Here is a 26,217-nt window from a genome sequence, read left to right on the forward strand (position 1 = left end):
TTTTTTTTTTTTTTTTTTTTTTAACTGTAAACGAGACAAACTTATATCTAAAAGCATAATTATGACAAACGAGATGTTTTTGAGATTAACCATGATTTCGTTTTGTGGTCAATGGCCGGTGAATGGGAGTTCTAGGGGCATGACTTTGAACGCATCAAAATCGATATTTTTACAACACTAAGAAGGCTCGACACACCATGAAACTTTGCTCGAAGTATCGCCTGGGTCTCTACACATGAACTCCAGCATTGAGAACATTGTTTGTGTACAAAGAGTTTACTAAAAAGAAAGTTTTGGAACAACTCATTTTCACTTTGCCAGTCAAGAAGTGTCGATCTCTGAATGCGAGGATGGATAGCTCCTAAAGCATATTTCCATATAAATGCACGGCTAATTCGTTGTTTTGTCGCAAGTGAAAAACAATATTAACCTTCTAGTTGTAAAAAGAGCCTCATATAAGCCTAATATTTCATCCTATGGAGTCCATTTATTCACATTCGGAGATCGACACCTCTTGACTGGCAAGACGGCGAGCGGAAACTCAAACAGTGTAAGTGAGTTGTTCAAAACCTTTCTTTATAGTAAACTCTGTGTACACAAACAATGTTCTCAATGCTCGAGCTTTGTTTGACATGTGGCATTGCTATGGGCTGCTTTTGGCCCAGATCTGCCACATGTGTCAGATGTGGGCCGGATGTGGGCCGGATCTGGGCTGACATTATGTTGCTTGATCTGGGTTAAGGTATGTCGAAAAACTCTCATCTAATTTTCTCCCTCAACTTCAAATTCGCCCTATATCGCTGCAGACGTACCAACCCAGTGTTTGCTAAGTGAACATGCAAAAAAGATCAAACACCCTTTACAAGAGTTGGGAGTTTTCTATTTGAACAATTTATTTTCATTTACACATGTTAAGGCCAAAAGAAGCATAGAGGAATTTCTGTCATTTACAAATTATAAGTTACTTTGCAAAAATAAACAATTTTCCGTCTTTTATTTACAAGTTTCAACTTAATGCATAAATAAAACATTGCACGAAACATTGCGAAACTCCACACTTCCAACAATTCTCTCAAACGAATCCTCGTGTGTTGATCAAGATTATTCAGTGGAATTTCCTCATGTGCTTGTTAAGGTTTCCTTTTTGAGTGAAACTTTTCCCACACTGTTGGCAGGTTAAGGGACTCTCTCCAGTGTGAACTGTAATGTGGGCTTTAAGGTCTCCTTTTCTATTGAAACTGTTTCCACACTGTTGGCAAGCAAAAGTCCTCCCTTCGATGTGAATCCTCATGTGCCTGTAAAGGTTTCCTTTGTGAGTGAAACTGATTCCGCACTGTTTGCAGGTGTAAGGCTTCTCTCCGGTGTGAGTTCTCATGTGAACTTTAAGGCTTCCGTGTTGACCGAAACTCTTTCCACACTCAGAGCAGGAGTAAGGCTTCTCTCCGGTGTGGATTCTCACGTGGCAGTTAAGGTCTGCTTTTCGGTTGAAACTTTTTCCGCACTGTTGGCAGGCGTAACGCTTCTCTCCAGTGTGAACTCTCATGTGTCTATTAAGGATTCCTTTTTTAATGAAGCTTATTCCACACAACTGGCAGACATAATGACTCTCTCTAGTGTGAACTCTCATGTGGACTTTTAGGCTTGCTTTTTGACCGAAACTCTTTCCACACTGTTGGCAGGAGTAAGGCTTCTCTCCAGTGTGAATTCTCATGTGCCTGTTGAGGATTACGTTTTTAGTAAAACCCTTTCGACACACTTGGCAGGTGAAAGGGCTCTCCCCGGTGTGAACTCTCATGTGGTTATTAAGGTTTACTTTTTTGTTGAATATTTTTCCACACTGCTGGCAGGGGAGAGGCTTCCCTTCAGCGTGAACTCTCATGTGCCTGTAAAGGTTTCCTTCGTGAGTGAAACTGACTCCGCACAATTTGCAGGTATACGGCTTGTCTCCAGTGTGAGTTCTCATGTGCACTGTAAGGTTTCCATATTGAATGAAGCTCTTTCCACACTGTTGGCAGGTGTAAGGCTTCTCTCCAGTGTGAATTCTGATGTGCCTGTCAAGTTCTCCTTTTCTATTGAAACTTTTTCCACACTGTTGGCAGGTGAAAGGCTTCCCTCCAATCTGAACTCTCATGCGGACTTTAGGGTTTCCATGTTTACTGAAACTCTTTTCACAGTGAAACGGTGCGAAACAACGTTTAGTTCCTGTTTTATGAGCTACTTTCTGTAAGACAGTTTTTTCAGTCTGTGGCCAACTGAAAGATTCTTCTCCGGTTATAAAATCATGGCGAGTCTCGTATTGTTCTGCATCTTCAGTTTCATTCGGTACTACGCAATCCTCTTTCAGCGGCATGAGGTCTATAGTGAAAAAAAAGGCACATGAAAGTTAGCCCAGTTAGAAACAGACACAAAACATTTACCAACATGTACGCTAGGTAGTATGTGCATTACTCTTTTAGATGCATTTAAATTTAGAAACTCTTCTCAATATGCCCCATCTTACTACATGAAACTGTATCAGTGTTACTAAATGAACTACATTTGGCATCTGCTTGTGGCTACATCTTTACTCTAGTGCTGTTGGATCAGTGGTGGACTCGGGATGTTTTCAGGAAGGGGCCAGCAACCAGTCCAAAGTGGCTGAGAAATCTGCAATATTTCAATGTAAACGTGTTTGATTAGAAAAGTACTGGAATTGAATACAATTATTCTGTACTTAATTGTAGTTGAAGTAGTTGTGAATCAGATCAAGTAATACTGAGTGAATATGACAATTTTTGTATTACTCCTCACCGCTAGGTATTTTAATAAAGGGGCTCACTATAGTTTTATCGCTGAGTCAGCTTGGTTCTGCTTCTCAACACCCACAAAAGCTTGTTCTCCATCACAGCATGGGATTCGATTTCGATTTTCAATTCAATTTCACTTCTTGATTTGACAATATGAATGAATACAGATTTAATACGAATCCTACATTTATAAAAAATTAACAGTGAACGTAAGATTACAAGTGGTTAATTAATAGAAGGAAATCAAGAGCCACAAACCTGCATACTGTATAAACACTTTTAAATTTTAAGTACACTTGGGTACTCAGGGCTTTACGCTTGTCAAAATTTTAGGAGCACATTCTTAAACTCTGATAAAAATTAGCCTTCCTATTACGAGGTGATATTTGACTCCTCAAAGTGATTTACAGGGGAGTTTTGTTTTGTTTGTTTTTACCTTTTCATGTTTAATGAGGCTCAGAGGTGACATGAGTGCAATCAAATTCAGTGTTGTTTTTGACAATCATCTTAGATTTAGTCTTAGTCTTTTGGACTAAAATGCTTATTAGTTTTAGTCCAATTTTAGTCGACGAAAAGTCAAGAAGGTTTTAGTCTAGCTTTAGTCGACGAAAAGTCAAAAAGGTTTTAGTCTAGTTTTAGTCGACGAAAAGTCAAAAAGGTTTTAGTCTAGTTTTAGTCGACGAAAAGTCAAAAAGGTTTTAGTCTAGTTTTAGTCGACGAAAAGTCAAGAAGGTTTTAGTCTAGTTTTAGTCGACGAAAAGTCAAAAAGGTTTTAGTCTAGTTTTAGTCGACGAAAAGTCAAAAAGGTTTTAGTCTAGTTTTAGTCAAAAAAAAGGGGAAAAAGTAGTATTTTAACAAATTAATGTAGGTCAGTAAGTATTTTGCTGTTGGGTAGTGTCACTTATAAGTTGTGAAAATAGCAGATCTATAGTTCAACACAATGTGAGCTTCCGGATCGACTATTTTTTACCAATAATTACAATAATGAAGGAATGTTTTAAAACATAAAAGACAAACAAGGATGGAATGCTAAAACGGCTTGCCATACTAGTATGGCAAAGAGCATTTAATGCTAAAACCGCTTGCCATAGCGGCAGGTACTTGTTTTAATTGGCATGCACAATAAGCAGAAATGTCATGCATTTTAAACGTCTGACGGACCACCCACTAACATTTTCGTCTATTCTCGTCTCGTCAACGAAAACTCACACACGTCTCGTCATGTTTTAGTCATCAACGAGCCATTTTTATCTCGTCGTCTCGTTATCGTCATGAAAAAAAGTGGCGTCAACGAAATGATTTCGTCATCGTCATCGTTGACGAAAACAACACTGATCAAATTCATAAATTCATGTTGAGATTAATGTTTTAAATGTAACATTTTGAATACAGACATATTAAAGATTTAAATAACTGAACAGAACTGCCAGCAGGTGGCGGCAAGACACTGATTTAACTACTGAATCATATTCGTTTGAACAGATGGTTCATTCAGGAATAAAACGAGTAACTTTCTTTATGAATGGAAATTGAATCATTTCACTAGATTCGTTTAAAAACGCACGTTTCATTCATAACGAAACACCGCTGTGCTTGAATGGAGATGCGCGCAGATGTGACTTGTTTCAGATTACTTTTGACGACGAAATGGAGCAAAATCAGGCTATAGTGTTGTAGTCAGTCAATGTCACTTAATAATAACATCATGTTTATTTAACTGCTGTATTAGATCAATATCTCATTTACAAACTCCCTTAAAAATTATTAAAAGCCGTCACTCAGCTTAGTTCGTGATATCACAAAGCTCTAATATAAACGGCGTCGCTCTCTTTACTGCACAATCAGTCTCATATTTAAACTCTCTCTACACTTTATTTACGAAAGGATTGGTGAGATACGTCTGTGATGCATTACTCAACGTTGCAAAAACACATAGAAACCTTTGAAGCTCTGCTGAGCGAAAACACAAATATGCTGATCGGGTCAGTCGCACATGGTGCTCCTAAATATTTTTTAGTCGCACGTACAAATTTTTAGTCGCAAATGCGAGTAGAGCCCTGGTACTTGTCAAATGGCTGCGCAGATTTGTAGTATTACTACAGCATTTCACCTCAGAGTTACAAATCAGGCATATAGCTGTGTTCTTGTCCACTGTATCTTTATCTTGCTTGCGAAATGTGAAACGCTTCCATACCTCTGACTTTTTATGCGAAGGTGTGGTTGACATCGGGAACACACCTGAATCCACCATTTTAAGCAATGAATGAAAAACGGACTCAACCTAGTGGATTAGACTAGTAATAAGATTAACGTAAATCTTATGTTTAACGCTTTTTTAAATAAATATCCAAAAAATCGATACGTGGCCTTTGAGAATCGATTTAAAAAAATGATATATCGAAAAATCGAAAAAAAAATTTAGGCCAGCCCTAAATGAGACACGCAGATAACTACATTGGGGGAAATAATTATTTGATCCCCTGGGCCCAGTTTTTCAAAAGTAATCCAGTGGGATTTTGGATCACGGATTGGATCAAATCTTGGAAATGGGTTTTTCAAAAGTAAAAGGGATTTTGAATTAAGATCAGACCATGTAATCCAATCTTACATTGGATTTGGATCAAACCTGCGCTTTGGGTTATTCAAAACTTTGAACTCAACTGGGGATCTATTTGATCCCAAAAAAAAAAAACAGGATTATCCTGATCCCATCAGAAGGGTGGATTCAGCTGTGATTTTTTTTAACCAAATAAAATAAAAAAAGGTTTATTTTTTAAGTGGATGATCACAAACTTAATGGTCACTGATGATATTTAAATTCCTTCATATTTGAAGCCTATATGAAGCATGTCACATCTAATGAAATATGGTAAAAACAACAAGAAAATAATATCAAAACTATCAGATGTCAAATAAATGAATGGGAAATAAAAGATGGAAAGTGCTGGTATCTGTCCTGTAAATGATTTTTGACTTTTTGATCGTTTTTGTTTTGTTATTTAACATTAAAACAAACAAAAACATTTTAAATGTTTGTTTATTGCAGTGTTTCTGTTTCTTACAATTAAATCAAACAATGGCTATTTGTGGCCACTGGTATTTTTTTGGTATTTGGATCACAGTGATCCAACCTAATGTGCCTTTAAAAAACTGTCATAAAAGTAAGACAGATCAGTTAATCCTGGATAGCAAAACATAGGATTTCCAAATTCAGACTAATTTGATCCAGATTACATTTTTTTGAAAAACTGGGCCCTGCTGATTTTGTACGTTCACTCACTGACAAAGAAATGATCAGTCTATAATTTTAATGTTAAGTTTATTTGAACAGTGAGACAGAATAACAAAAAAAATTCTGAAAAAATGCATTTAAAAAAAAGTTATATATTGATTTGCATTTTAAAAAGTGAAATAAGTATTAAAAACAGAATTAAAACTTGAAAAGGCCAAGTTTTGTTGTGTGTATTCAACTGTTAAATATATATTTGAGGCATTTAGAGTTTGCTTTTCCTCCACAATTATTGCTATTTATTTGTGATTAATTAGAATAATATATGATCAAATCATGCAATTATTTTAGATTACAAAATAATTCACTGACAGCCTTAATTTTTTTTACTCAATGTCATTATCATACCACTTCCCAGGTAAAAAAAACAAAAAAAAAACACTAAAATACAATTTATTTAAGTGCACTTCCCTAATGTACTTAAAGTGCTCTATTTTTGATCCCTAATTTTGTACTCAATATACTAAAAGTCATTCTTTAGTACTTCTTAAGATAAACTTAAGATCATCTAAGTGTACTCAACACCATGAAGATGAACTAAAATGTGCTTTTAACATACTATCTCAGCATTTCCAAAAATGTATTTTTTTTTGTGTAAAAATAAAAATGTGTAAAAATACACTTGTTGATTATTTAAAATACATTATAAATACGCTTTGTATTTATTTATTATATATTATTAATGCATTGCCCACATATTTTTATTAATAAAAAATACACTTATTGATTATTTTAAATACTTGAATAATATATAATAAATACAAAGTGTATTCATAATGCATTGCTCACATATTTTTATTAATAAAAATATATTTGTTGATTATTTTAAATACATGAATAATATATAATAAATAAATACAAAGCGTATTTATAATACATTGCCCACATATTTTTATTAATAAAAAATACACTTATTACTTATTTTAAATACATGAATAATATATAATAAATAAAGCGTATTTATAATGTATTGTCCACATATTTTTATTAATAAAAAATACACTTATTACTTATTTAAAATACATTAATAATATATAATAAATATAAACAAAGTTTATTTATAATGCATTGCCCACCTATTTTATTAATAAAAAATACATTACTTATTTAAAATACGTGAATAATATATAATAAATAAATACAAAGCGTATTTATAATGCATTGCCCACATATTTTTATTAATAAAAATACATTTATTACTTATTTTAAATACATGAATAATATATAATAAATAAATACATTATATATAATAAATAAATACAAAGCATATTTATAATGCATTACTCACATATTTTTATTAATTAAAAATACACTTATTGAGTACTTTAAATACTTGAATAATATATAATAAAATACAAAGTGTATTCATAATGCATTGCTCACATATTTTTATTAATAAAAATACATTACTTATTTAAAATACATGAATAATTATAAATAAATAAAGTGTATTTATAATGCACTGCCCACATATTTTTATTAATAAAAAATACACTTTTTTTTATTAATAAATATATGTTGGCAATACATTACAAATACGCTTTTTATATATGTATTATGTATTGTCAATATGCTAACATTGATCTATTTTTTAAAGCATTCAAAACATACTCGAGGAATTTTTTTTTTTACAAGAAATGTAGATTGTCAAATGATAAATATCAGCATTTTGTAATGACAAAAAAAATTACAAAATACATGCATCAAGATTGTCCTTTAAAAGTGCAAATAAAGCACTTTTAACATGCTTAGTAATGTGATATTAGTGCATTTATTGTAGCCGAACCTGCAGGGTTTTGTTTCCATTTCTGTTGTTCATGATAAAACATGTTGACAGTATATATAAAAATACACTAAAATTGTAAGCAAAGTGAGGCATTCTTTATAACCCAATTATAAAACACTAATGTATCCGTCTATACTTAAAATCAGTAAGTGTAGTACTAATTAGTGTATTAATATTAAGTCTACTTAAGTGGCCCATTGGGGAAAATGCAATTTTAACTATTACTTTACTAATATATTTTAAGTAAAATCTATTTAATTCCGATTTATCTGACTGCACTTAAAATATATTTAGTATTTTTATATTAAGTCATGATTGGAAAAATGTAATTTTAACTATTACACTACTAATATATTTTAAATAAAACCATTTCAACTTAGGATAACTATCTAGAAGTGTACTAACATTGATCCAAGTTTAAAGCATTTAAAACATACTTTTAGGAAATACACTAATAAAACTCGTTATGTATTTTTTCGCAGCAGTTCTCCTTGTTGCTATGTACTAAAAATCTACTTGTATTTAGTATGCTTTCACAATTGCACTAAAGTGCTACTAAAGTAAAAGTATACTTTTAACTAGTGTATTTATAGTTTGACAATTTTATTTGGCACAAAATATAAGATTGTACTACTAATGTACCTTCTTGCATTTAAGTATTTTTTTAGTGCACTTAAGTACACTTTTTTTTTTTTCCTGAGAAGAACATCACTAAGCATGGTTTACAATTAATTTAACACACAGTGTTCATTTAAACAATTGTTGTAGAACTGTAACATTTAATTTAAAGAAGGAAGAAAGAAAGCATTGCAAACAAAATATTGTATGTCAATACAATTTTTTGTTTTGTGCATAAACCAGGGGTGTTCAAAGTCTGGCCTATGGATGAATTTCAAAAGGCTTGTCTACTGAAGTGTATTACATGAGGCCCGCCAAGCATAATTTTTTAAATATGCAGTTTCACAATGTCAACACAAAGTGACAGCACTAGATTTTTGACTAGTAAAATGCAGCAAAAACAGTAATATTGTGAAATATTTGCACTGTTTAAAACAACTGCTTTCTATTTGAATATGTTTTAAAATGTAATTTATTCCTGCGATCAAAGCTGCATTTTCAGCATCATTACTCCAGACTTTAGTGTCACATAATCCTTCAGAAATCATTCTAATATGCTGATTTGCTACTCAAGAAACATGTTTATTATCATTATTACTAGCATTATCAATAATATTTAAAACAGTTCAGTATTTCCTTCCAGGATTCTTTGATGAATACAAAGACCTGCGTTTATCTAAATGAACAGCTTTTGTAACATTACACACTATACCACAGGTGTCCAACCCTGATCAAACACAACTAAACCAACTAATTAGGATCTGAAGGAGCACTTGATGATTGCAGACAGCTGTGTTTGATCAGGGCTGGAACTGAACTCTGCAGGAAGGTCGACCTCCGGAAACAGGGTTGGGCAGTCCTGCACTATACCATTAAAGGGTAACTATTGCCAAAATGCAACCTGGGCTGTTTTTTTTTTTACTGTAAACGAGACAAACTTAAATCTAAAAGCACAATTACGACAAACGAGCCGTTTTTGAGATTGACCGTGATTTCGTTTTGTGGTCAATGGCCAGTGAATGGGAGTACTAGGGGCATAACTTTGAGCGCATAAAATTCGATATTTTTATAACACTAAGACTCAACACACCATGAAACTTTGCTGGAAGTATGGCCTGGGTCTCTACACATGAACTCCAGCATTGAGAACATTGTTTGTGTACACAGAGTTTACTAAAAAGAAAGTTTTTGAACAATTCACTTTCAGTGTTTGAGTTTCCGCTCGCGGCCGTCTCGCCAGTCAAGAAGTGTCCATCTCCGAATTATTTAAACGTTTTAAACTGAATATAATTTTTCCTCCATGTATTGATTTTAACAGTAACATAATCTTACATAATCTGAGAATATTTGTTTTCTATTTGGACTGGTTAGTTTGAGTAGACATTTCACTTTCTATAGACTTATTTTTCATGTCTGTGAAGCAAGTATACACAGTTTTGCTTTTAAGTTCACAGAGACCGAGACGGCAGGAAGCACCGTTTAAATATTTTACAAAAGCGCAACATTTCGTTGGTATTTTAAGTGCACACAAATGAAAGTAGAGTCTTTAAAGATTTGAAAGATGCATTACTTTTATCTGTATGACCAAAAACGGAGTATTTTAAAGGATAACTATTGCCAAAATGCAACCTGGGCTGTTTTATTTTTTTTTTTACTGTAAACGAGACAAACATATATCTAAAAAAGCATAATTATGACAAACGAGCCGTTTTTGAGATTGACCGTGATTTAGTTTTGTGGTCAATGGCCGGTGAATGGGAGGTGTCGATCTCCGAATGCGAGGATGGATAGCTCCTAAAGCATATTTCCATATAAGTGCACAGCTAATTCGTTGTTTTGTCGCAAGTGAAAAACAATATTAACCTTCTAGTTGTAAAAAGAGCCTCATATAAGCCTAATATTTCGTCCTATGGAGTCCACTCAATGCTGGAGTTCATGTGTAGAGACCCAGGCGATACTTCGAGCAAAGTTTCATGGTGTGTCGAGCCTTCTTAGTGTTGTAAAAATATCGATTTTGATGCGCTCAAAGTTATGCCCCTAGTACTCCCATTCACCGGCCATTGACCACAAAACGAAATCACGGTCAATCTCAAAAACGTCTCGTTTGTCGTAATTATGCTTTTAGATATAAGTTTGTCTCGTTTACAGTGAAAAAAAAAAAAAATGGCAATAGTTATCCTTTAAAAAGCTTGGAGTCATTATTTTTTGCTCGTTTGTTTTTGCAAAGAAATTATAGAAATGAACACTTTTATGCTTTAAATTGATCAAAAGGAATGATAAAGACATCTATAACGTTACAAAAGACTTCTGTTTCAGATAAATGCTGTTCTTCTGAAAAGAAAACTACACTTAGCTATATTCAACATAATAATAATTAATGTTTTTGAGCAGCAAATCAGAATATTAAAACGATTTCTGACTGAATTGAAGTAGTTCACTTAGTTTCAGAACAAAAATGTACAGATAATGTTCTCACCCCTTGTCATCCAAGATATCCATGTCTTTCTTTCTTCAGTCGTAAGTAAATGATGTTTTTTGAGGAAAACATTTCAGGATTTCTCTCCATATAGTGGACTTCTATGGTGCCCCCGAGTTTGAACTTACAAAATGCAGCTTCAAAGGGCTCTAAACGTTTACAGACGAGGAAAGAAGGGTCTTATCTAGCAAAACGATAAAGCTGTTTTCTAAAAACAATTACAATTTATATACTTTTTAATCTCTTTTTAATGCTCAAATTAATTCTAGCTCTGTGTGTACTCTGTGTAAAGATTAAAAAGCTTATCAACACACTGGGATTCTTGGACTGTTTTTAGGGTATGGACAAATGAACTGTCTGATCTCGGAAGCTAAGCAGCGTCGGGCCTGGTTAGTACTTGGATGGGAGACCGCCTGGGAATACCAGGTGCTGTAAGCTTTTGCCTTTTCTTCATATAAGTTGTAAATGTTTTTAGAAAATAACCGATCGTTTCACTAGGTAAGACCCTTCTTCCTCGGCTGGGATCGTTTAGAGCCCTTTAAAGCTGCATTTTGGAAGTTCAAACTCGGGGCACCATAGAAGTCCACTTTATGGAGAGAAATCCCCCCCCAAAAAAAAGAATTTCCTTACAACTGAAGAACTGAATGTACATCTTGGATGACAAGGGAGTGAGTACAATTTTGTTCTGTTAATGATGCTAAAACGTCAGCTTTGAAATGACAGGAATACACTACATTTTAAAATGGGCTCAAATAGAAAAGTTATTTTAAAAATAGCTGTGCTTTGGATCAAATAAATGCAGGCCTGATAAGCAAAAGAGACTTTTTACTGTTCAAAAACTTTTGACTGGTAGTGTATAAGCCAACTGAATGTAATGTAAGGGAATAATGAAATATAAGCTAAATATATTAGGTTATGCAGTGATCCCATGAAGCTATTATAAATATTAAAATTGCACCCTTTAAAAATAAGAATCGAATAAGAATGAAAACCAACCTGTTTGTTCCTCAGTATCTTCAATTTTGACTATGAATATGTCTTCAATCGTCACATCTTCACTCTCCTCTTTAATAAAGGCCATCTTTATAATATTGTGTGGATCTCAGCAGGAGTTTTTCTTTGTTTTTGGACGACCTGTCATGTTTAAGATGAGAACAATTATAGAAAAAAATCAATCCAGACTAAATCTCTAGACTGCATTTACATCATTACATCTGCAGTTGTTTGTAAAAGTTGTCAACATTACACGGGTTTGTATTTATATCACTGTTGTCGAAACAGACAATCGTTTTGGGAGTTATTAACTGATTGTCGATTCTGTCACTCTGCATAAACGTTAGATAAATCGCTACGTTACAGTCAATGTCAATGAATTAACTTTACATCGTTTGTAAAAACTATAAAAGAAACTCGACGGGTTACATTGATGTAAACACTGTAAATGTTTAAAAACACCAACCTTTCTCCAGCAGAATCACAACAGATGCAGTGGAGCAGCGCAGGAGAATGAGCTCACAGCGCCACTCCAAAATAAAAGTCCTGTTCACTCTCCAACATATCAAACACATCAAACACACACACGCAGACAAAAAACATGTCAGTTATTCATATTTGAATTCTTGGTTGAATAAATGTTGACTAATTGTGTGCCATTAGACCAAAATAAGTTGTTTTGTTGGTTGCATTTTCTAATCTAATGCCATAGCCAAAAACTCAGATTTCATTGCTATAAAAATTAGGCTATTTCTGTATTACTTTGTATCTATTCTTTAATAAGGATCAAATGAGTGAGTTCAGCTTTGAGAATAAAAAACAATCTGTTTGTTCCTCCCCTGATAGCACACGTCCCTGCTGAAAAAAAACAGCATATGCTGGTGAGGTATGTTTTGGTGCTGGGATGCTAGATTTAGCTGGTTTATGCTGGTTTATGCTGGTTCTTTGCTGGTTTTTGCTGGTTTATGCTGGTTTACGCTGGTCCTTTGCTGGTTTATGCTGGTCCTTTGCTGGTTTATGCTGGTCCTTTGCTGGTTTATGCTGGTCCTTTGCTGGTTTATGCTGGTCCTTTGCTGGTTTATGTTGGCCTTTGCTGGTTTATGCTGGTCTTTTGCTGGTTTATGCTGGTCCTTTGCTGGTTTATGCTGGTCCTTTGCTGGTTTATGTTGGCCCTTTGCTGGTTTATGCTGGTCCTTTGCTGGTTTATGCTGGTCCTTTGATGGTTTATGTTGGCCCTTTGCTGGTTTATGCTGGTCCTTTGCTGGTTTATGCTGGTCCTTTGCTGGTTTATGCTGGTCCTTTGCTGGTTTATGCTGGTCCTTTGCTGGTTTATGCTGGTCCTTTGATGGTTTATGTTGGTCCTTTGCTGGTTTATGTTGGCCCTTTGCTGGTTTATGCTGGTCCTTTGCTGGTTTATGCTGGTCCTTTGCTGGTTTATGTTGGTCCTTTGCTGATTTATGCTGCACCTTTGCTGGTTTATGTTGGTCCTTTGCTGGTTTATACTGGTCTTTTGCTGGTTTATGCTGCACCTTTGCTGGTTTATGTTGGTCCTTTGCTGGTTTATACTGGTCTTTTGCTGGTTTATGCTGGTCCTTTGCTGGTTTATGTTGGTCCTTTGCTGGTTTATGTTGGCCCTTTGCTGGTTTATGTTGGTCCTTTGATGGTTTATGTTGGTCCTTTGCTGATTTATGTTGGTCCTTTGATGGTTTATGCTGGTCCTCTGCTGGTTTATGCTCTTCCTTTGCTGGTTTAGGCTGGTCCTTTGCTGGTTTATGCTGGTCCTTTGCTGGTTTTTGCTGGTTTATGCTGGTCATTTGCTGGTTTTTGCTGGTTTATGCTGGTTTTTGCTGGTTTATGCTGGTCCTTTGCTGGTTTTTGCTGGTTTATGCTGGTTTTTGCTGGTTTATGCTGGTCCTTTGCTGGTTTTTGCTGGTTTATGCTGGTCCTTTGCTGGTTTATGCTGGTCCTTTGCTGGTTTATGTTGGTCCTTTGCTGATTTATGCTGCACCTTTGCTGGTTTATGTTGGTCCTTTGCTGGTTTATACTGGTCTTTTGCTGGTTTATGCTGCACCTTTGCTGGTTTATGTTGGTCCTTTGCTGGTTTATACTGGTCCTTTGCTGGTTAATGCTGGTCCTTTGCTGGTTTTTGCTGGTCCTTTGCTGGTTTATGTTGGCCCTTTGCTGGTTTATGTTGGCCCTTTGATGGTTTATGCTGGTCCTTTGATGGTTTATGCTGGTCCTTTGCTGGTTTATGCTGGTCCTTTGATGGTTTATGTTGGTCCTTTGCTGGTTTATGCTGGTCCTTTGATGGTTTATGTTGGTCCTTTGCTGGTTTATGCTGGTCCTTTGCTGGTTTATGTTGGCCCTTTGCTGGTTTATGTTGGCCCTTTGATGGTTTATGCTGGTCCTTTGCTGGTTTATGCTGGTCCTTTGATGGTTTATGTTGGTCCTTTGCTGGTTTATGCTGGTCCTTTGCTGGTCCTTTGCTGGTTTATGCTGGTCCTTTGCTGGTTTTTGCTGGTCCTTTGCTGGTTTATGCTGGCCCTTTGCTGGTTTATGTTGGCCCTTTGATGGTTTATGCTGGTCCTTTGATGGTTTATGTTGGTCCTTTGCTGGTTTATGCTGGTCCTTTGCTGGTCCTTTGCTGGTTTTTGCTGGTCCTTTGCTGGTTTTTGCTGGTCCATGACCAGCATAAACCAGCAAAAACCAGCCAAGGACCAGCTAAAACCAGCATCCCAGCACCAAAACATACCTAACCAGCATGGGTACATCTTGGAGACATCTATCTGACGTCTGCATTCACATCTGCAAGACATCTGCAAGATGTAGTTTTCTCATCTGCAATACGTCTATTGGACGTGTCCTATCAGATGTCAAATATACGTCTATTAGATGTCTTTAAGATGTTTATAAATCAGAATGCATGTAAAACTGACATCTTACAGATGTCTGCCAGACATTTTTACACAGCAGATGCTTTCCAGTTCTAGAGATCTTTAACAGACATCTTGCAGACGTACATGTGCTTTCTGGGTCAGTATCTTCATGTTTCTTCAATCTCCATGTCTTCACTCTCCTCTTTAATAAATGCCATCTTTATAGTCGTAATCTGGGTGCGTCTCAATCAACTCCTTAGCTCTGTAGTCAACACACTGGTAAGGTAAAGTTAATGGCCTTACATGACCTGACTAACCAAAAAAAAAAACACTCTGAACACTAACAAAAAATAAAGAATTGCATGATCATATTTATAATTTATATTTGGTATGTCATAATAATTTGTCGATTACATCTAATAGATTCCACATGAAAACATTTGTTTGCAAACATTACAAATGTTGTTGTTCAGGGGTCCGTTCTTCGTACCTCGCTAACTCAGTTAGCTGGATTTGATTGTTGATGATTTGGCATGATCTTGGATTGTTTGGTTCTTCGAAGCTCATCCTGGACTTGCTGTCATAGCAACAGGTGCGCAAACTTAAACCTGCTCGGGAGCAGGTTTATTTCATGTAAACAGGATTTAGGCTGCGCTCCTGGCGGGTTATGATTGGTTGAAATGGCGAGGTCACATCTGATTGGTTAAAGAGCATGACTGACGCGGACTGACTCACGTGGGAAAAGAAAAGTATCTTGCAAGAAAGTGTATATATAATACACTACCGTTCAAAAGTTTGAGGTCAGTACATTTTTTTTTTTTAAGAAATTAATACTTTTATTCACCAAGCATGTATTAAGTTAATAATTAAAAATGTATTAAAAGTTAATAATAAATAATTTACATTGTTATATATATATATATATATATATATTGAATAAACACTGTACTTTTTAAACTTGTTATTCATGAAAGAATCCTGGGGGGGAAAAAATCACAGGTTCCAAAAAATATTTGGCAGCACAACTGTTGATATGATCCAAAATTTGTTCATTCTAATAATAAATCAGCATATTAGAATGATTTCTGAATGATCATGTGACACTTAAGACTGAAGTAACAGCTGATAAAAATTCAGCTTTTCATCACAGGACTAAATTCTATTTTAAAGTATGTTAAAATAAATTAAAATAAACATTATTTTATATTGTAAAAACATTTTGCAATATTACTGTTTTTTCTGTATTTTTAATCAAATAAATGCAGCCTTGATGAGTATAAGAGACTTCTTTAAAGACTATTACAAGTCTTACTGACCCCAAACTTTTGAACGGTAATGTATAAAAAAATAAATAAAATAACATATCAAGGAAAAAACATGTAACATGGGCAGCATTAACGCATTTAATTTGTTCACTACTTTTTGCCAGCCCTCTCTCCTTGCTTTTCCAGCCTTTGCAGTTTTCCCTTGCGTTTTAAATAAACTCTGAAACTCCTGAAATCCCTCAATCAAGAGTTCTTGCTCTGCTGCAGAAAAATACTGAGCGCGCTCCTTCGTCATGTTCGCCGACCAATCAAAGCGTTGCCCATCAATGTTTCTACTATCGATACGTAGCCCCTTTTAAGCCACCCAGTGATCTCAAATAACTTCATCCAGCTATACTAATCATCAACAACAGGTGCGTTCGGAGAACCGGAATAGCGAGCTCATAGTTAGCGCGATGATTTGATCTTGGATGTGTCATTTGATCTTGGATGTAGTAAGCGAGGTACGAAGAACGGACCCCTGGTTGTATTTATGTGGTTTAGAGCAGCAGGTGTCATCAGCGCGCTGTGATTGGAGCGATTCAAAACAGTGAATCAATTGATCCATTTTAAAACGAATCAATGATAAACTGATTTACAACCGAAATGTTAGAGGAAACATTACAACGTTACATTAAATGATAATTGATTCATTTTACACCACATGTGAAAACTATAAAGTTGCCTAAAAGGTTCTATCGATTTAAACACTTTAATTCACTTCAAAACAATAATATACAGAGACATATACATTTTATGAAAATTTAAAAATGGTTTATGGTGTAACAATTTTTTTTTTTTTTTTTTTTTTCCCATTTCCCTGCTGAAAAAAACAGCATATGCTGGTTAGGTATGTTTTTGTGCTGGGATGCTGATTTTAGCTGGTTTATGCCGGTCCTTTGCTGGTTTTAGCTGGTTTATGCTGGTCCTTTGCTGGTTTATGCTAGTCCTTGACCAGCAACATGACCAGCATAGACCAGCTAAGGACCAGCATAAACACCAGCATAAACCAGCAAAGGACCAGCATCCCAGCACCAAAACAGCAGGGTTGTATAACCAGTTTTACTATAGTAAATATGGTTTCTTTGCTTTATATGTGGTAAATGCATTGTTAATTTTTTTTAAGGAAGAGAGTCATTGCAAAATATTGCATTTTTATTATTATTATTTATTTTTGTTTGCATACATTTAATAATTAGTAAATTGCTATTCATGCTGTGTGGCAATAAAAATCTGGTAATTTTTTTTATACCTGTAAAACAACAAAAAACATTAAAAATGGTTTTTAATGTAGTACATTCTCAGCAATCTTTTCTCAGGTCCAGCATGTGTTGCTAAGACTAATTCATTGGTTAAAAAGAAGTGCAAATATTCTCTATAATATAAGGCATTACTTATAATATTACCAATAAAAACAAACCTCTAAGCAAAATAAACTTTTTTCTTTTAACATAAGTAAAACAAACCATGTAGATTTAAAGCTAAGATAGTTTAACAGATTTGTACTAAACCAGATGAATTATTTTTCTATTCGTTTTTCTCAGTTTCAGAGAGAATCATGTTTAGGGACTTGGTCATTGAACTTGTTGAACCAGATTCATCTGCGAGCTTCTTTGCACTCACTTTTGTCGCCAGCTATTTTGACAATAATGGCTGTATGTTGAGTTATTTTCAGGGACACTAAATCTATACTGCTATACAAGCTGCACATTGACTACTCTAAAATATATCCAAGTTTCATTTTTATAGTATTGTCCCTTGAGAAGATGTACTAAAATGGTGGCTGAAATATGAGGGGTGCACTCACTTTTGTGACATACTGTATATTACCATTATTTAGAATATACATAATGCTAATACTACTACTGTTGAAAAATTAATAAAACTTTAGTTTAAGACAGTCACAGTATTTTTTCATGTTTTAATTTTAACAGTAAATAGCCTTGCCAAATTTCATTAATTAAAAGATACATTAATTTGTATGCCTTCGTTTGATAACCAATAATGTAAACACACAACACAGAAATTCCAAGGGAAAAAAATTTAATCAAATAACACCTTTTGTAAGAATAAATGAAAGTCATTTGTATGCATTCAAAGAATTATAATTATTTAATTAACCAGAATTTGGTAACAATACAATAAGAAAAAAATACATTTCATAGGGCCCTAAACATGTCATTTTTGTTCAACCTTTAATAAATTGACGTTAAATTGTACAAGTTTCATGATTTAATTCATTAAACATACTTTTCTGATTAATACAATTTTATTTAACCATTAAAGAGGAGTCCATAAAATTTTAAACTGAAAAAATAGAATTTGAAAAAAAACAAAAAAAAACACAAAAAAAAACAGAATTTTGGAAAAAAAATAAAACTGATTTCATAGGGCCCTACTGAACAAAAACATACAGTCACAGCACATTTAACACAACATTAGAAAAAAAAAATACTACATTCACTACTACATTCATTCCAATGCTGCCCAACAACCAAACAAACATAAAAGGCATAACTCTGGTTCACAGTATCTCACTTTTTTCTTTGCCTAAACTCTGAGCAATTTCCCTGCAGCAATTATTGCACATTTGCCTGTCTTTATATTGTTTTAAAGAAGGATTGTATTGGTGTTTGTAGCGACAAACTTCTTCACATACTTTTGGTGCATTCGAAGACAGGCTCTAACATAGGCTTAAAGGTTTAGTTCACCCAAAAATTAAAATTCTGTCATTAATTACTCATATCATTACTAACCTCGTGTTGTTCTAAACCCTTAAGACTTTCTTTCATTTTTGAACACATTTTAAGATATTTTTTTATGAAATCTAAGATGTCTCAGACTCTCCCATAGACAGCAAGGGTACTACCACGTTAAAAGCCCAGAAAAGTACTAAGATGATTGACAAAGTAGTTCATGGGAAATCAGTGGTTCAACTGAAATTTTTACGAAGCTATGAATATTTTTTTCGTGCAAATAAAACTAAAATAAAGACTTTATTCCACATTTTCGTCTCTAATGCTTCACTTGTGGATGCGCGTTCACAAGTTTACTCTGACGCATTTGTGTGGTGCCACTGACGCAAATCAATAGATTTCAATAGCTTTTATACAGCATGAGTCTCTCCACATGTAACATGTTCATCGTCATAATGCTGGATGTGGGTTTGGGTCAGTGCCAGCGCTGCCACGTGAATGCATCTTGGGACTCTCACGAACTTGCATCCACAAATGACGCAGTAAAGATGAAAATGTAGAATAAAGTTTTATTTTTGTTTTCTTTGCACAAAAAGTACTTTTGTAGCTTTGTACAATTATATTTGAACCATTGATGTCACATGGACTATTTAGTACTTTTCCGTGTCTTGAACGTGGTAGAACCCTTGCTGTCTATGGAAAAGTCAGAGACCTGATTTAATCCGCAATATCTTAAATTGTGTTTTGAAGATAAGCGAAGGTTACGGGTTTGAAACAACATGGTTGAGTAATTAATGACAGAATTTTAATTTTTTGGGTGAACTAACCCTTTAAGGCTTCTCTCTTGTGTGAATTCTAATGGGGCAGTCATGGCCTACGATGGTAAGAGAGTCGGGCTTGTAACCCAAAGGTCGTCGGTTCGATTCCCACACCGGCAGAAATTGAAGGTGGGTTAAGTGCAGAGCACAAATTTTGAGTATGGGTCACCATACTTGACAATACATCACAACTTAATATAGAGAGAAACTCTTTCCACACTGTTGGCAGGATTAGGGCTTGTCTACCGGTATGGATTCTCATGTGTCTGTTAGGGGTTCCTTTTTGAGTGAAACTTAGTCCACATTGAAGGCAGGTGCACGGTTTCTCTCCAGTGTGAATATTCATGTGGGCTTCAAGGTTTCTCTTTACAGAGAAACTCTTTCCACAATGTTGGCAGGTGTAAGGCTTGTCTCAGGTATGGATTCTCAAGTGGGTCATAAGGGCTCCTTTTTGATTGAAACTCTTTCCACCGTCTGCAGGTGTAAGGCTTGTCTCCGGTATGGATTCTCAAGTGGGTCATAAGGACTCCTTTTTGATTGAAACTCTTTCCACCGTCTGCAGGTGTAAGGCTTGTCTCGGGTATGGATTCTCAAGTGGGTCATAAGGACTCCTTTTTGATTGAAACTCTTTCCACCGTCTGCAGGTGTAAGGCTTGTCTCCGGTATGGATTCTCATGTGTCTGTTAAGGGTTCCTTTTTGAGTGAAACTTACTCCACATTGAAGGCAGGTGTAAGGTTTCTCTCCAGTGTGAATATTCGTGTGGGCTTCAAGGTTTCTCTTTAGGGAGAAACTCTTTCCACAATGTTGGCAGGTGTAAGGCTTGACTCCGTTATGGATTCTCATGTGGGTTATAAGGGCTCCTTTTTGATTGTAACTATTTCCACACAGTTTGCAGGTGTAAGGCTTTTCTCCGGTGTGAATTCTCATGTGCGTGCTAAGGGTTCCATTTTGAGTGAAACTTAGTCCACATTGAGAGCAGGTGTACGGTTTCTCTCCAGTGTGAATTCTGTTGTGCCTATTAAGAGTTTCTTTTTTTGTGAAACGTTTTGCACATTGTTGGCAGCTGAAATCTCTCTTTCCAGTGTGAACGCTCATGTGGGCGTTGAGGTTTCTCTTTAGAGTGAAACTCTTTCCACACTGATGGCAGGTGTAAGGCTTCTCTCCAGTGTGAATTTTTAAATGGATTTCAAGGCTTTCTTTTTTAATGAAAATTTTTCCACACTGTTGGCAGATCAAATTACTTCTAGATCCTGTCTTCTGAGCTCTCTTTTGTGTAGTCTCTTTAGTTTGTGAGCAACCGAACACATTTTCTCCAGTGAAATCATGTTTCTTAGACTGATCTTTGTCTTCGATTTCATTTAGTTCTTCGCTTTCCTCTTTCAGCAGCATCAGGTCTAAAGCAAAAAGAGAGCAATACAAGTTAATCCCCTGTTCTACATGTTTTGCATGTCTCTTATTTAACACACCTGTCTAACGGTTAGAGAGTCGGGCTTGTTACCTGAAGGTCGCTGGTTTGATTCCCGCACCAGCAGGAATTGAAGGTGGGGAGACTGAATGAACAGTGCTCTTTCTACCTTCAATACCATGAATGAGGTGCCCTTCAATAAGGCACATGACCCCTTATTGTGTGTGTTCACTTCTCACTGATACCATACTTGAAAATAAGTCACAACTTTATTTCACTTGTAGTCGGTTCCGATCTTATCTCTCTAGGTAAACTAAATTTGTCTATTTTAATAATTCATTAATGTTACCACTGGTGTTCCTCAAGGGTCTCTTTTGGGCCCTCTTTTATTTACCATTTACCAATTACCTCTAGGTTATAGTTTTAGAAAATATGGTATTAGTTTTCATTGCTGTGCTGACGACATCCAGCTCTATTTGTCCTGCAGGCCAAATTCTACTCTTCCTTTTGCCACATTTTAGGATTGTTTAGAAGAGATTATTGATATTATTCGTAATACTATTGTGTCGTCCTTGATAGTACTTTGTCTTTTGAAAAGCATGTGAACAATTTTATTTGGTCTGTGTACTTCCATCTACGGAACCACAGCCATCTTTGTCCATTTCTCACATCCAATTGACCATATGCACGGATTACTTCCTTGTTTAGACAAGCCAGCTAATTAATTTCCGGTCACCTGTACTGTGCCGTAATATGAGCGTACTTTGTTCATTTTCTCTACATAATCCATTCACAATCGAAGAAAAGTGTTGTTTGTCTATCTATACCATTTCAAGATTAACAAAAAAAATACGTGAGTAAATCGGCTAAATATGCGCGAGTCATTGCTATGGTTGACAGTAATAACCGGACCAAACATTTGACAAGCTGATGTCAATAAATAAGCTTAAATGATTCAGACTAAATTCAGGGTAACAAATCTACAGCAGAAAAAAGTATGTGTTGGTTAAATATAGGCTATATAATAGCTTTTACAGTTCAAGATAAAACTTAAAAGATGTAGTTATTAAATTATATTAAATATTTCAAATTCCTATCGATTCACATTGAGTGCATTATTTAATTATTAAACCATTAATATTTAACATATTTGTAAGAAACTATGTATAAGTATTTAAATAATCCACCCTTATAGGCTGTTTGTGTCTGAGCTTAATGACTTTCTGCACTTGCTATATACTATATACTGAAAAGCAGTAAAAGTACTACAACAATTTGATACTAGTAATTTTATAATAAATCGAAGAGCAAGATGTCTTGAAAAATACAGGGAGTTTAGATGGCAGCTGCATCCAATTATTGAGCATGCTCAGTCAAATTGCAGAGGTCCTGAAAAAGAAGGGCCAACACTGCAAATACTGACTCTTTGCATAAATGTCATATAATTGTCGATAAAAGCCTTTGAAACGTATGAAGTGCTTGTAATGTCATTCTCAAAACTTTTGGCCACGACTGTACATGCTCTAGTTACCTCACGCATTATTGTAACTCTCTTCTGTTTGGGTTACCTCACAAACTCCTTCATAAACTTCAGTTGGTCCAGAACTCAGTTGTCTGTATAATAACTAGAACCTCCATCTATCCTGGCTTCTGTTAAATATTGGGTAGAGTACAAGCTTCTGCTTCTTGCTCTAATGTTTGGCAACTATTGTCGACTTGTCCAGACTGTAAATCGGTGGAAAATCTGGGCTAAAATCATGTAGTCTATTCCAGTCTTCAGCAGAAGCTAGAGACCACAGTTTATAATATTTTAAATATGTATATTTTCCTTACAAACATCAATTCACTTCAGAAGGATTTTATTCATCCCTAGAGTCATGTGGAGCACTTTTTAATGATACATGTGCTTAATTGGACTTATTTTGAATTACTGAATAACACCCATTCACTGCCATTATAAAGCTTGGAAGAGCCAGGACATCATAATATATATCAAAAATAGATATTTCAGTAAAAATAAATAATCTTGCTAGAAGAATTGCATGAATAAGTATCATTAGTACCATTTGTAGTCTAAGTTAGCTTTTTTTATGAGCTTTTACAATAAGGTGAATTTAACGTTTTCTGACATTTCAGTGTGGATGAGAAGGTTTTAGAAAAAAAATGCTTGAAAACGCTAGTGTGGATGAAGAAAATTTTAAAACAAACACTTTTCAGGCTGTTTTATCTGCTTACCAAATAGCTTTAAATGAACAAATGTAGACATTATGATTACTCATGAATCAATACAAGATCCTACAGGACAAAGTGAAATCCCATTAAATAAAACACTGTCCAAAAAGATTCTAAAAATCAAATAAATAAATAAAAATAAATCATCATGTCCAAAAGGATTCTGAATATAAAATAAAATCCTACAGGACAAAGTGAAATTCCATTCAAATAAATCGTCATGTCCAACAGGATTCTGAGAACCAAATAAAATCCTACAGGACAAACTGAAATTGCTTTAAAATAAATAGTCATGTCCAAAAGGATTCTGAAAATAAAATAAAATCCTACAGGACAAAGTGAAATTCCATTAAAATAAATCGTCATGTCCAACAGGATTCTGAGAACCAAATAAAATCCTACCGGACAAAGTGAAATTGCTTTAAAATAAATGAGAATGTCTAATAGGATTCTGAAATCCAATAAAATCCTACAGGACAAACTGAAATTCCTTTAAAATAAATCATAATGTCCAATAGGATTCTGAGAACCAAATAAAATCCTACCGGACAAACTGAAGTTCCATTAAAATAAATCAGAATGTCCAAAAGGATTCTAAGAATCCAATAAAATCCTACAGGACAAACTGAAATTCCATTAAAATAAATCGTAATGTCCAATAGGATTCTGAGAATCCAATAAAATCCTACAGGACAAAAGTGAAATTCCATTAAAATAAATCGTAATGTCCAATAGGATTCTGAGAATCCAATAAAATCCTACAGGACAAAGGTGAAATTCCATTAAAATAAATCGTAATGTCCAACAGGATTCTGAGAATCCAATAAAATCCTACAGGACAAAAGTGAAATTCCATTAAAATAAATCGTAATGTCCAATAGGATTCTGAGAATCCAATAAAATCCTACAGGACAAAGGTGAAATTCCATTAAAATAAATCGTAATGTCCAATAGGATTCTGAGAATCCAATAAAATCCTACAGGACAAAAGTGAAATTCCATTAAAATAAATCGTAATGTCCAATAGGATTCTGAGAATCCAATAAAATCCTACAGGACAAAGGTGAAATTCCATTAAAATAAATCGTAATGTCCAACAGGATTCTGAAAATAAAATAAAATCCTACAGGACAAACTGAAATTCATTAAAATAAATCGTCATGTCCAACAGGATTCTGAAAATAAAATAAAATCCTACCGGACAAACTGAAATTGCTTTAAAATAAATCATCATGTCCAAAAGGATTCTGAATATAAAATAAAATCCTACAGGACAAAGTGAAATTCCATTCAAATAAATCGTCATGTCCAACAGGATTCTGAGAACCAAATAAAATCCTACCGGACAAAGTGAAATTGCTTTAAAATAAATGAGAATGTCTAATAGGATTCTGAAATCAAATAAAATCCTACAGGACAAAGTGAAATTCCATTAAAATAAATCGTCATGTCCAAAAGGATTCTGAAAATAAAATAAAATCCTACCGGACAAACTGAAATTGCTTTAAAATAAATGAGAATGTCTAATAGGATTCTGAAATCAAATAAAATCCTACAGGAAAAAGTGAAGTTCCATTAAAATAAATCAGAATGTCCAAAAGGATTCTAAGAATCCAATAAAATCCTACAAGACAAAAGTGAAATTCCATTAAAATAAATCGTCATTTCCAATAGACTTCTGAAAATCAAATAAAATCCTACAGGACAAAGTGAAATTGCTTTAAAATAAATCAGAATGTCCAACAGGATTCTGAAAATCAAATAAAATCCTACCGGACGAACTGAAATTGCTTTAAAATAAATGAGAATGTCCAACAGGATTCTGAAAATCAAATAAAATCCTACAGGACAAAGTGAAATTCCAATAGGATATTTTGACAAGGGTCACATTTCAAGGTTTGCTTGAAGTTCTAGAAATCAGTGTTTTTAATATTAGAAGCAGATATTGGGTTTGATTTGACAGAAATCAAACTAATTTCAAATATTGTTTAGGCTTATTCCATATTATTGTTACAACTTAAATACAGGATGTCATAATAACAAATGCACAGTGTGAACGCAGGATATTCTCAGCACGTATTTGAAGGCAGTGTTAGTATTGGTCATGTGATCTCAACACTTCTGTCAAATGTCTCAACATTTCTACCCTCATGTGACATTATTCATAAATATCATTCATTTCAACTTTGAGAATAAACACCAACCTGTTTGTCTCTCAGTATCTTCATGTTTGACTCTAAATGTTTGTTCAATCTCCAAGACTTCACTCTCCTCTTTAATAAACGCCAACTGTGTTTGTTCCTCAGTGTCTTCGTGTTTGACTTTACATGGTTCTTCAATGTTCATGTCTTCACTCTCCTCTTTAATAAACACCATCTTTGTTTGTTCCTCGGTGTCTTCGTGTTTGACTCTGAATGCTTCTTCAATCTTTATGTCTCCTCTCTCCTCTTTAATAAACGCCATCTTTATAATAGTGGATCTCTGTTGATTCTCCAGGAGTTTTTCTGTGCGTTTGTACACTTTGTCCTGTTTAAGATGACAATAATTAATAAAAAAAAAGAAAAATCAATGCAAACTAAATATCTGGGTGCGCATTACAACGTTACATTTACGAATACTGAATTTATTTTACACAGCTTATGAAAACGCTTTAATTAATCTAACAGTTTGCTTTCATTTAAAAACATTAAACCACAAACCTTTTTTCAGATGAATCACAACAGATGAGGAGCGTGGCGCATCTTTATGATGCACACCCCAGAACAAAATAAAAGTCCCATTCATGCACTTCTTCTTCTTGGTTTTTAACGGTGGCTGGAAACCAACTTAAACAGGTGCATTAACGCCACCTTCTGCTCCGGAGTGTGGAACAGAGTTTTACAATCTTTTCACCAAACCCGTTTCTCTAATAAAATCGAAGACTTTACTATTGATTTC

At 34.6% G+C, this 26,217-nt stretch overlaps 2 protein-coding genes across 2 annotated transcripts; both read right to left on the reverse strand.

The window, feature by feature from the left end:
* Positions 1–883: 883 nt before the first annotated feature.
* Positions 884–12,088, reverse strand: LOC141338897 (uncharacterized). The gene is made up of 2 exons (XM_073844515.1): positions 11,952–12,088; positions 884–2,355 (listed from the first exon to the last, which is right to left on the reverse strand). The coding sequence occupies exons 1-2, from the start codon at positions 12,034–12,036 to the stop codon at positions 1,106–1,108; spliced, it is 1,335 nt and encodes a 444-aa protein (XP_073700616.1). The 5' UTR covers positions 12,037–12,088; the 3' UTR covers positions 884–1,105.
* A 6,441-nt stretch (positions 12,089–18,529) lies between these two features.
* On the reverse strand, positions 18,530–25,799 carry LOC141338993 (uncharacterized). The gene is made up of 2 exons (XM_073844612.1): positions 25,485–25,799; positions 18,530–21,037 (listed from the first exon to the last, which is right to left on the reverse strand). Exons 1-2 carry the CDS (start codon positions 25,741–25,743, stop codon positions 20,160–20,162), a joined length of 1,137 nt encoding a protein of 378 aa, XP_073700713.1. The 5' UTR covers positions 25,744–25,799; the 3' UTR covers positions 18,530–20,159.
* Positions 25,800–26,217: the final 418 nt, after the last annotated feature.

This window comes from Garra rufa, chromosome 1 (genome assembly GCF_049309525.1).
Source record: "Garra rufa chromosome 1, GarRuf1.0, whole genome shotgun sequence".
Taxonomy (NCBI): Eukaryota; Metazoa; Chordata; class Actinopteri; order Cypriniformes; family Cyprinidae; genus Garra; species Garra rufa.